The sequence below is a fragment of the Betta splendens genome, chromosome 16 (genome assembly GCF_900634795.4).
Source record: "Betta splendens chromosome 16, fBetSpl5.4, whole genome shotgun sequence".
In the NCBI taxonomy this organism is placed as follows: Eukaryota; Metazoa; Chordata; class Actinopteri; order Anabantiformes; family Osphronemidae; genus Betta; species Betta splendens.
The window spans coordinates 3,554,734-3,567,319 of record NC_040896.2 but is presented as its reverse complement, the minus strand read 5'-3'; the positions used below and the strand labels follow the sequence as shown (position 1 = coordinate 3,567,319).

The following is a 12,586-nucleotide window of genomic DNA, read 5'->3' as shown; positions in this document are numbered from 1 at the left end:
GGGATTATGATGGAAAGAAAATTAGGATATAAGATTAAGTCAACAAATCAACCCAATCTGCAGTTGTTGTGCGCCATCTACGTATTATTTGTATATTTAAAGCCTGATGCCAATTACATAATTTCTCTGTTCTATTCTGGTCTGAAAACTATTAACACATAGTTACAGTACTCATATGCTCCTTATAAATATTAACTAAATATTAACTAAATATTGTTCATTTTCGTACTTTTGTGCATTAGGACAGTCAGTTGCCAGATATAACTCACAGGGAGAGCACTTTAAGGCTTTCAGGGCCTGTGGCGACCCCTGATGGGAAAATCTGAAAGAAGAAGACCTGAGCAACTTCATTCCATGAGTTGAGTTGCACTTACCATAAAATGCCAGATATAATATTTCACATTTGCTCCAGAAGCCAAATATTTGATACATGCCTCCCGAAGCCAAACTAGCAATCTTGTTATTCTAAGCCTGTTTACTGTACTGATGTCCTTTCAGAGCCAAATCCCTTGAAGAAAACCTGTATGTTTGTGCCCCATAGGTTTACATATACAGGAAATAAGGAAAGCTCTGGATAATTTAAAGCCAGGTATCTGTGATAGAAAACAACTAAATTCAAAATGCAAAAAAAATACCCTAAAAAATACAAACAAATACAATCCAGCAGTTTGTTTTGTTCCTGTGTTGGCTCCCAGGAGGTCCAATATGCGCCAACTTAGTTACTAGAAACTCACAAGCTTCGTCTCATTCCACCACTTCCAAAAGCTTATTAGTATTTTGTCACAGTACCCACATGCTGCTGCAGGATGTTGAATGCTTCCCAATTACTATGGTGCTTAAAAAAATGTTTCTTCCCTCACCTGGGCAGCGTGTGTTTGGAATCATAATATTCAAAGAGTTGAGTTTTTCTTAGTTTGATTCAAGGGTCTAATGACTGATCATTGTGTCTAGATGTACCGACTGTACGTTATACTTATCTGATGCAAAAATAAATGCATAAATAAAATAGTTTACAGTGTTTACAGTTGTGTAAAGTCATCTTCTGCTTTCGGCTTTTCCCATCAGGGCTCGCCACGGTAAATCATCCTTTTCCATCCAACTCTATTCTGGGCATCTTGTACTCTCACACCAGCCAAACTGTCCTGTCCAACATCCGTCCCTCCTCTGTTCATGTCTAAGCAATCTCACTCTGGCCTCTCTGACTTTGTTGCTGACAAAGGGAACATGAGCTGTCCATAGTTGTGTAAGGTCTTAAAGGAGAACGATTATGCAAAATCCACTTAGTGCCATTGTGGAAAATTCATTTGACTTTATGGTTCACATTTACACACACTGAGCACAAAGAAGTGCATTTCCTCCTTTTTCCACATTTTGATCCTTTATCCAATCGGATCAAAGAGAGTCTGGTTCTGGAACCTGAACCAACCATGACTCATAAGGAGTCACCCCTCACAGCAAAACCTGAAACACCTCCCCCACGATAAAACTGAACCAAAACTGGACTTCCAACAAACCAATCACTGCTGTCTGTGACAGACAGCCATGGAGCAGCTACTGTGTTCAACAACAAAGTGCTTAGGTGTCGGCTGTTCCAACTACAGTAGATGCTCCTCCAACAGTAAGTATATGCTTGATACTTATTTGATATAAGTACAGTACTGAGTTGTTATTGATTTAAATGTACGGTACCTAACTATACTGGTGTAGTTACTGCTAACAGCTAGACTGATACAGAGAGCTAAGCCAGCTAACTGCCAGAGTGATGCAGCGAGTTCAGGGTTCTTCCAGTCTGGGCTTCTCCAGCTGGCTCAGAGCTCTTCTTACTGCAGCCCACTTCTGTATTTACAATGGTGCACCATTAGCTCACCATTATCAACAGCACAGAGAGCTAAAGTCCTGCTGCCGCCATGCAGCTACTACTAACGAGTACAGCGACAGAGAGGTTGCACACCTTGCTGCTTTTTATCACTGTGATATAAAGCGGGTCCACTAACTGTGGCTTGTATTTGTTTGTTGCCTTAGCCCGTTTTACTTCACAACTTACAGCTGGGCGATTGCTAAAACAGGAAATTGCAGATGAATAGGGTTATATCTATTATTACCATATATCATGTGTCTCAGCCTAAATTGACAATTGATTTAGGTTATGTCACTGTTATCAAATTCTAACATATACAGTATGCTAACTGTTGTGTTTCAAGCTTAGTTACTAATTAGTCAGGTCTCTACAAGAAGCGTTGCTTATCTGGTCAGCTACTTACAGTATACATTATTGTGTAATAAGCCATTATATTTGTAGGAGCAAAACAATAACACAATTTACACTAAATGTAACATTGTATTCTTCTATACTAGGTGTAGGCTCATCCCAGTTACCCACAGGCAAGAAGGTTGTATGTCAAACAGAAAAAACAGTGCAGACTATTGGTACACAGGCAAGGTACAGTATGTACATTTACCAACGGTACGATAATTTCTTAGGCAATAAAATATTTTTATTGGTAAAGGCTGTTCAGATTTTATATTTGAATTGTTAGCTATGTTGTTAGCTGTTGTTTTAGCACAGGCAGGCTTGTCCTCTATTGTAGATTTTTTATTTGTCTTGTGATGTATATAGTTACATTCGAAAATGTTGTGACCTACATAATACATACTGAACATTTCACCAATCTACAATTCTGTTTGCAGTACCTTTTTGAGGGGTGTCATGGTGGAACCACCACAGCCTCCATCTGGTAGAGTACTGCTTCTGCTCAGTCTTTCAAGTAGTGATGAAACAAAGATCATCATTCACAACTATACCTGTCGTGATGCAGAAACAAATCCCCAACCAAGTTTACTGCATACCCAGGACATGGTCTATTTATCGTACTTCTTTATTTTTTATGAACAGAAAAAAATAGAATTAAAACCTGTTTTTTTCTTGTTCCACTATGTATAAATATAAATAAAACTTTGCGTTTTGTCCGTCAGGAAACTCTGTAAGATGATGACTCAAATTCTTTACCCCAGGAATCCCCAACGCCAGCTCACTAGTCTCTGTGGTCTAGATACCTATAACAACTTGAGATGCACAGACATTAGTGGTAGCTTTATCAAGAATTATAAAAAAAAAAAAAAAAAACATCTCTATTAGTTTTACAGCTCCTAAACAAGCTCCTGCAATCAAGCCAATTGACTCAGAATATTTGATATATTAATCATTACTAAAAGCAGTAAAAATATTTTAGGTTAGTACAGTATGTAATTTGAATCAAAAGCTTTGTTTGTTCACAGGTAGGTCATTCAATGATTACTCTGAATAGTAAATTACTTTTTTTAAATAAAATGATGTCAGAGCAGCAGCACAAGCAAGAAGAATATTCTGTTCTGTTAATACATGCTGCATAGGCCCTTAGTAACCACTGGCATAAGTATAACCATTAGCAACATTTAGCAGGGTCAGTATGAATGATCTTTTTTGTAATGAAAACTTACAGACATCTTATTGAGACACTAAAGTCATAGTCTTCTGCATTAAAATAAGTATAAATAAGTATAATCAGTCTCCTTTAAACCTTAAACATTGTGTGTGCCTTAAGATAACTGTTGTGAATCTGTGCTATACAGTACTGTAATATGTAAATGAAATACAATTGAACTAATCTAATTTTTAAAACATTATGTACTGTATAGGACAACAATTTTTTTAAAACTCTACTACTACTATGAAGTAAGCTTCTACTACCATTTTTGTCAATTTTCTCTCATTTTTTAAAAAAGAGAAAAGCCATAAATACACCAATACACCATACACTATAGCAACAGCAATAAGAACTACAGTGTTGTAAAACAGATGTAAAACAAGAATGGACAATCGTAGGAACTATCTTAAAGGAAACACAAGATTCTAAATATATAGATGTAAAAGTAAATAAATTAAACTAATGAATACAAAGATAATATAGTTTACTTGCATAAAAGTGAATAGGAGTATGAATAAGGTCAAAACACAAGAAAAACTAAAACTTAAATGTAAATAAATAAATACAGTAAGGACCATAATGCCGACAAGACGCCTCACCGTGTGTTTTGGTTCCTATGTCTTTTTTGGGTGTGTGTGTATGTGAACATCAAAATGAAACTTCTGATGAAACTCAGTCGGCCTTCTGCCATATGACTGAATACAACCACATAAAGTCCAACATGTGGCAGCGCAGTTGCTATTTAAAATGACGAGCCCATATGTGCCAGTCCAGCATTGCCGTTGCAGTTTGCCCTCCAGTGGCTTAAAGACTAATGATAATGTTTTAGGATCACTTTGCGGCGTAATGAAGATGTATCTCAGTGCCCAGTTGGAGCCGTCTGAACCTCATCAATGTTTCAAATCGGCTGATCCCACCGCAGGAGCTGTGCTGAACGGCCCCAGCAAAGCGCATAAATCTTTCCCCGGAGAGTGACACGCAGTGAAAGAACCGTGGCACGAATGACAGCTTCATTCCAGCTCAGCCGCCGAGATGAGCCAGTCAGATGATTGGTGTTCAGACAGGGTCGTCTGGCCTGCGCTTTAGACATAGCAACATGGATAAATGTCAGCGTCAGCGCACAGGCAGGTGCTGAGGGGCTTGACGTTGCTCCTTTGGGGAGAGTGATAGTATCTGACAATGTGCTTTTTCATTTCCATACCACTCTCCTCTCCGTCCAATCAGCCCATCCCCCACCCCCCCTGGTCCCTTCAAAGCACTAAATCAGCAGTGTTTGCTGTGAATCCCATCACACCTTTCCCGTTGTCACGGCTCTACTCCCAGAGGACCGTGAGCATATAGTGTCTGTCATCGTTATCAGACTCTTTCTGGAAAGGTTCCGTGTGGTTCTGGGGTTGGTTTCTCCCTGTGTGAACTTCCTGCTTGTGCTTGAACTTACACTTACACCCAAGTCTCTCTTATTCATAGTGCAGTAGGAACTCCAGAGTATTGCTAGCCAGCATTGTGCAAGCTATTTTTTTGGTTTACATATGTGTATGCAGCTGTTCATATGGTGGGTTGATAAATATGCTTATGAATGATTGTTGAGTTTATCCTCACTCTAGTTTAGAAACTGTAAAGGTCCTATACACTAATTTCTCTCGTCAGTGGCCCTTTCTAAGACAGCAGATACAGAAATGTAGACACTGGGACTTATTCAGCTTCTGATGCTTCTGATCCGGTGTCACTTCTGAGCCGTGGCCTCGTGCCTTATTTCTTTCTTCATTGCTAAAAGCAATAGCCTATATACGATAAAGTATGTGAGACACATCCAGGTCATTTTCAGAGCACATCATTATAAGCAATTCCATCACTTACCAGCCTTGACCTGCTGCCCAAGAATATACACATACTGTACATGTATTGAACTGGTCAGATTATCACATTGTACAGTAGGTTTGGTTGAATAAATACATAACCTTGTATTAAATGACCGATTTAAATTTGTATTTTTGTTTTTATTTTTTGTTGCCATTAATGAGAATGCCGTGCTGTTCTCTGTAATGATCTCCTCCTCCATCCAACAGTTCCCGGAGCTTGTCCGCAGGCAGTCGCAGCCTTTGTCGAGCACATGCGCATTTGTAAAAAGCCCATTTGTAACCCGAGTTACATGTTTACAGAGAAATTGTTGCTTCTCTGACGAAATCTTCCCGGGGCCATCCGAGTTCTCTGATCCCTCACGCGAAGCAGGTTTTTCTGTTTACACGCTGGTCTTTCATGGCAGTTTCACGTTTTCTCGCTGTATGAAAGGTACCAACGTGGTGCAGGAGGTGCATGACCTATCAACTGCGGAGCATCTTTAAAATGGTGTCTTATACTGTAGATGTAGTTTAACCTTTTCACCACTTTGACAGGGCTGCCGTGTAAAAGAACACAGGCTTAACTTTTTGGAAATATCTGCTGTCCGTGAAGTAAATGATGAGGATTATGTCAGGCAACAGAAATACGATAATTTGTGCTGTTCCGGTTTAATACACTGTACTGGCCTTGTTTGCTCCTCTTCTAAACCTTCGTTAACTGAAGCCTAAAAGAGGAACAAAGGGTCAAAATGGACAGAGTTGAGCTCCCCCACCCCACAGTGAAGGGTAATTGAATTGTTGGACAGATCGTCCTTGACTACCTTCATATCATTCCACACATTTTGGCACGAGAAGTGAGTGTTTTAGTAGCCCGTGTCTGCAGTGTCCCACCCTAAACCCATTTAGCCCCCACCCCCCACCTTAGTCACCTCCCAGGTGCACTTTGTATGTTTTGGCACAGGATATCATTTCATCAAAAATGAATTCATGAAACAATAAGCTAAGGGCACAGCAGAGGACAGTATTCAAGGGGAATCTGAATACAACACCTGGCCCAATAGAAAGAGAGAAAACCACAGCAAAGCGTGTCTGTCCTACCAATGTATCCTCTGGGAAATCTATCCATAGAGTTTACCCTTCACTGAAGACAGGTATAGTGGGAAACACCACAAGATAAATCATCCCGGTAGACAAACAATAGACTTTTACACCCTCAGCAGAATAGATCTCAGAGAAAGTGGTTTAAAAGCGTTTGTTATTAACCCTGACAATCAAAGGTATATTGATTTTCCTCTATTTACACGTTGAAGCTAATAGTATGATGGCGGATCACGTACTGCTGACTGCTCCTGCAAGATAATTAGAATATCAGCCTTCTGTGAAATTCAGATGCTGATGTTCCACCGAAACTTGATTATCCACTAAGGCTTAGTAACATGGCTTCCTTCTAATGGCTTGTATTAGTCACATGGTGAATGTTCCTTTACTGTGTGTTGTTAGTGCGACAGCAAATCAGGTAAATTAAAGTATTTCAAGTGTACAGTAAAGTTGTTGCAAATGAAAATGAGCCAAGACAGTGACTGTAATTTGATGGAAGCAGAGATAAATGTATAAGTGTAAAACCTCTTAAAATATTTATACATCACAGTTTTCATTTAAGAACCATTACAGTTTACTACATGTAAAAAATGGGAGGGCATTAAAATTTAATCAAATTATAATTAAAAAAGTGAGTAATGCAATTAAAGAACACTTTACTCATTTGCAAAAAACACAGCACGCTTTTATTTGTATTTTACCCATGAACTGACTTGGGGAAACTATGTGTTAAAATAATAACAACACGTACAATAAATGACTTTGGTAGGTTTAGTGAAAGTTACTGCTTTATGATTTGTGATTTCGATATTATGTCATCATTCACTTTTGTCATATTAGTTGCATATGAATGTTCATATCATCTACTTGACTGTATACAGGTTAATCATGTTTAACATGTTTCCACTCCACACTGTCAGTCACTTTTCAGGTATTGTCTTTAAGTTTTTCTAATTCATCCTAATAACCATACCTGCATACATCAGTAATTTCAGATGGATAGACCATTAGGCCCATTATGGAAACACTGTCAGGGGAGAAAACTAATCACCAATAGTTACAGGACTAAATGTCATTTGCTACGTCCACGTTTGTTATTTTCAAACCACAGAAGAAGAAGCAGGTCGAAGCGCAGCAGACTGTAACCTCTGTCTCTAATATTTGCAACTCCCCGCTGCCCCTCAGGCCCTGCTTCTGGCGTCACGTTATCGTATTCAGGGGTGTTAGGTCCTCGGGCGACTGCCAGAAAGGAAACATGATTTTACATTTATAAACCGTTTATTCAGGAAGGGCAAAAAAAAGATGTTTCTCATGCACTCGGCGTGAGGAAGAAATGTCATCATTTCCTTCCTCTCGCCCCTTTTCCCCACCAGTAAGCGTGCAAGTAAATCTGCTTAACGGTTTTTCTGCTGTGGCAGTGACACTGCGTCCTGTTGCCCGCTGCCTTTGGGCTTGGGTGGGAGATGTGGGGAGAATTTCATATAAGAATTAAGCACACTTATCAAAGAGAGTGAGGACGAAGGGAGGGGGGGGTGACGGAGCCCCAGCAAGAACTGCAGATAAACTCATTTGTCCTTTGTCCAAGTCTCTTTGATCGTCCATATCTTTACATAACCATGTTTCTCATAATCTCTACCAAGATTACTATTTTATTATTGATCTGATTTATGTATGCAACCTTCAACATAAACCCTTCCTATACTTGATTCAATCATCAGATCTTTTCTTTGGTCCTGTCTTCAATTTCATTGTAACGTTTTTTTTATTTATTATGCAACTTTTTAATCATTGTAATCAACATAAGCAGACATCATCCAAACTCTAACCATGGTGTGTTGATTAGCTTGGCCTCCAAGTACAGTAATGACTTGTTTCATGTACCAAAACAGTGTATTGTTTACGGGGTTATTTCGAGAAACCTAAGCACCTAAGCAGAATTCCCACATAAAAGGATTGCTCGAGACGAGCTGCAGTACCGTAGCTTTTATAAGTAATATGCTGGAGGGTTTTTATAACACACACTTATAATAAAGCTTCTAAGCTACACCTCAAGCTTATAGCATCTATATGAAGTGAAGGCATATGAGTCTCGGGAAGGAGTGCTCACCTGTGTTGTTGAGCTGACAGAGAATCTCCTGCCTTCCCCAACACCTTTATGCCCGTAACTGAATATGTCTGAATATGTGTGTTGGGCTCATATATGACTATAACATTGAGGAGCATGCATCCTTGTTGCACTCCACCTCTGAAAGCTAAGCACACATTTGGCTTCTTGCATTAGTGCTTTGTTGAGCTCATCTGCGGTTGCAGACTGATCTATATTCATAGCCTGTATGAGGACAAAGTTGCTCGGCACATGTTGTAGTAAAGGAAGTCTTCGTCCCCTAGCGGGCCAGGGATTTGCCAGTATGCAGCAGGAACAGAGGGGACTTGAAATGACGAGCGTTGACAGCGAATGATGACTAATGTGCCTGTGGAGAGCGGATGCGTCACCGAACGTTGCCAAATCACAGTCAGCATGACAGAGTCGGCCCGACGCGCTCCCAAAGCTAACCTGCACCTGAGATGCACAACAGCTTGGCCTGTAAAACACAACACACAGCACACAACACCGCCAGTCAAAGCTTTCTACGCGCATAATCACAGAAACAAAGCTATGTCAAGTATACTGCTTTGTAAAAAGTAAGAAATTACAGTATGGATATTTTGAGATGGAAATTCCTCTTTCTCTTTACTTATGCACCTAAATATTCAACCTGAGGAGCCCCACACAGAAATACACAGGCAGTGCAGCACTGCCCAAACAGAAACCTGCTATACTTCAATGTCCATGATAACTGGCATTAGCACGACTGCCTTATGTAGAATGTTAGGTTCTTGTCACCCCCTCCATTACACTTGCTTTGACAGCTGAAATGCTAAAATCATAACACACAAATCATGGCGGTGTGTCATAATTACACTTTAAGAAACGGATAAAAAAGCTTGCTGACTGCTGGTGTTGCTAGAATTTTCAGGGGCTATAAGAACAGGACTACAGTCCAGAAATCAAGTTACAAAATTGTCACTCGGTTGTTATAAAAAATGAACGTAATCACATGAAGACATGCGTCGTACTGTAGTTTCATCTGGACCTGATGGGATTCGGAGTGCGGAGGAGTGGTGCGGCTTCAGGAGAGCCTCCTGTCATCGGCGTCTCGCTCTGATTGCTGCGCACTCATCAGGCCAAAAGAAGCAAACTAAGCGCCAGGGCATCCCAAGCAACTGCTCCTGGTGAACAAGGTGTGCAAACGCCCTAAATCTCCCAGATGTCTCTTCAGGGTCGCACTGTCTATCAGCGCCTTCTACTCTCAGCTGACTTGCATACGTAATCAGCTCTTATTACTGGAGCAGGTTCATCCTAAGCAGCTGATAGGAGCGCTCTGCTGTGCTACACTTCCCTCTGCAGGTGCAGGAGGAAACCTCCACGCTCAGCCTGTGTGTCTCATGGCTGCTCCACATTGGAGGGCTGCGTGACATACTGGCATGTGTGCAGCCGGCATCGCTAAACTGTGCCTTACGTCGTCTCTAATCCCTGTAGCTTGCCGTCAGATGCTGGATGGTAAACTGTGTTTACTGCACTGGTACTTTAGAAGTAACCAAAGTGTTCCTTGCACATTTTGCTGACGCCCTGCTGGTTGTGAAGTGGCATTGTCTCCCAGTGTTCTCATCAGCCATGTTGGTGACTGTGGTGTCAGTCAAACGCTGCTGCCAGGCTTGTTTCTGTGATTTATATGCCGTTGTTCTTCTTTTAAATCTTGGCCTCAAGTTTAATTGTGTTGTTGCTGTCTCCAGAGTGGCCCAAGTGTCAGGTTGAACAGATGTCTAAATCGCTGTCTGACATTTAGTCCCATGAAAATATAGAGACCCTCTAAGCCTTTAATTTGTTCCAGAGTGTTCTTTTAATCAGGTGCGCACATCTGCAACAGTGGCGGCATTGACAGGATGCGTCAGAGGACCCACACGTGTGCATCAGCACTGCGGATGAGTCTGGCTTAACGTGACACCTGGTTGCTCTGGGGAAGCCTCATTGTGTTGCATTTGCAGAGAGAGATAAGATCATGGTCAGCTGTAGAACACTGGCTTGACTTGATGATGTGATGAAAAACAGACATGGAATCCCGTTTGACAGGTACCCCGCATGAACATGTGCATATTTTAAATGTAAGGAGTGCTTGTCCAGGCATATTTACAGAAAAGTGTTTTTCACAGGTGACGGGTGTAGCAGTGCAACGTTTTGTGTGATGTCAAATTCATATTACCTTTGAACCAAATGTAAAGTACATTACTTTCAAATAGTGCAGTTTTTTCCTGCCTCTGCAAATTTAGGACACGATCAACACGCAACCACGTCAAGTACAACATGGGTGATGAGATTCTTAATTATGGATGAGCTGGAAGGAAGACCTTACAAAATAAAGTTAGACTTGTCTAACTAATGATGTGCTATGGCAGCAAACTCAGTGACCACCTTCTACTACAGCCATTTGCACATGAGTAAAGCTGAATCCATTTACAACATTCACGTTGCACATAAATAGACGGGTGTCCTACTGTCACGTTAAGAATACTTAGAAGTTCACTAAATGATAAATCCAAGTATTTAGCTTCCAAATGTCATGTGAGCTTTTAGTTATTGTTTTCTTTTTTTACATGACATTTTATTTGAAATCGCTAATGGTGAAAATAAAAAATCTATTTCAGTATGTATGTTTTACATTTTAACATTTTAGCCTGTTTAGGAATATTTAGATGTGGTAAATATTAAAGCGTAAAATGTCTCCTTTCTTCAGAGGGCAGGTGAATTCATCCTTGTGACTGAGGTGATAGATCTTGAAGGGGATGGGCTAAAAAAAGTTTGATGACATTTTAATTATGAGACTACCCTGTAACTACTGGGAGAGTCTCCCAAAGAAACTACATTTATGACCGGACTTGAATTAAAGTATAAAGGTGTAAATGTTGGCACAAGCCAGCAGAAGCCAAACAGTTGTCTCTTTATATGCTTGATTTTTTTGAATCTTGAATCTTGATCTTGAATCTTTCCAATCCACATTTGAACTTCAACTAATGTTTGTTCACAATCATCTTTTTACAGTACAAATTATTTTTCGCATCCTCCTCCTGTAATTGCTCGAAAGCCCCCAAATGATTGCATTTTGTCATTACTGTACAAACTGAAATGTCCCCTACTTACTCTGTAGTGCATGTTTACCACATGAAAGGCTTGGAGACCCAGCAACTTGAGTTAAGAGGGGGTTGTGTAATAACAGCCAACATGTGTTCACTAAGAACAACTGAATACAACTAAAGGTGTAAGAGCCACCAGTCTTGACCACTTTCAATGCACATATTCAGGTTTAATATGAGATGAGGCAGGGCCCATCTCCAGGCAGTGCTGATACGCTCACCCTGGATGAAAGCGAAGCATCCTGTAGGAAACCTGTTGTTGGATCCATAATAGAACAGTCACCGGTTCTGGTTCCCATTTTAGTGCCAGCATCCACTGGCTGCTACATTAGCCATGAGCAGAATTTAAAGCCCATGAAATATGAAAAAGGGCATGGTGTCGGCCCAGAGCCCGGCCACCCACTCAGCCCTCAGGCAGGGGTCCCAACCCATCACATCTCTGCTTCCCTCCCCATGTGTGTGTCTCTCTCTGCCCATTCACTTCCATACACTGTTTGCTAAATTGGTTACACACTGTTCTGTCATTATGATGAAATGAGTCCTGATTGCCCAGTGCTTTGCCAGGTAAAATAAATTTGTTATTCTATTACAGCCTGATAGACAGGGTTCCCCCAAGATAAATGCAAAAAAAAGTCTTTAACATCACAAGGTTTGCCAGGGGCCATTTTGGCTCAGCTGAAATACCTTTTGCCAAGTGGCAGGACTGCTGCCAGTTTCCATTGCAATCTCCGCCACCTGTGATGGATGGCCCAGTGGGTTAGGCTACACAAACGCAGCTGTGATTGCATAGAGCCTTAATGGAGGCAAAGGAAACCTGCGAGCAGGAGATAGACAGAGGTTTTATAAGCTTTCATTTTGTGCAGGCTCGAAGCGAGAGGGCTGTGGAGAATTAGCGGCGGTCAACCATATCTGCACTAGTTTACCCTGTAACATGTCAGAAATAATTGAACGAAAACT

At 40.8% G+C, this 12,586-nt stretch overlaps 1 protein-coding gene across 5 annotated transcripts in view; it reads left to right on the top strand.

Moving 5' to 3' along the window:
- Window positions 1-12,586, top strand: part of tsnare1 (T-SNARE Domain Containing 1) — a 117,036-nt gene that overhangs the window by 61,611 nt on the left and 42,839 nt on the right. The window contains exon 9 of one of the 5 annotated variants that reach the window (XM_055503182.1): window positions 243-3,102. The exons of the other annotated variants lie outside the window; for them this stretch is intronic. Coding sequence (XP_055359157.1) covers window positions 243-326 — 84 coding nt within the window. The 3' untranslated portion in view covers window positions 327-3,102. Of the gene's footprint in view, window positions 1-242; window positions 3,103-12,586 lie in introns of those variants that run through there. 5 annotated transcript variants of the gene reach the window in all.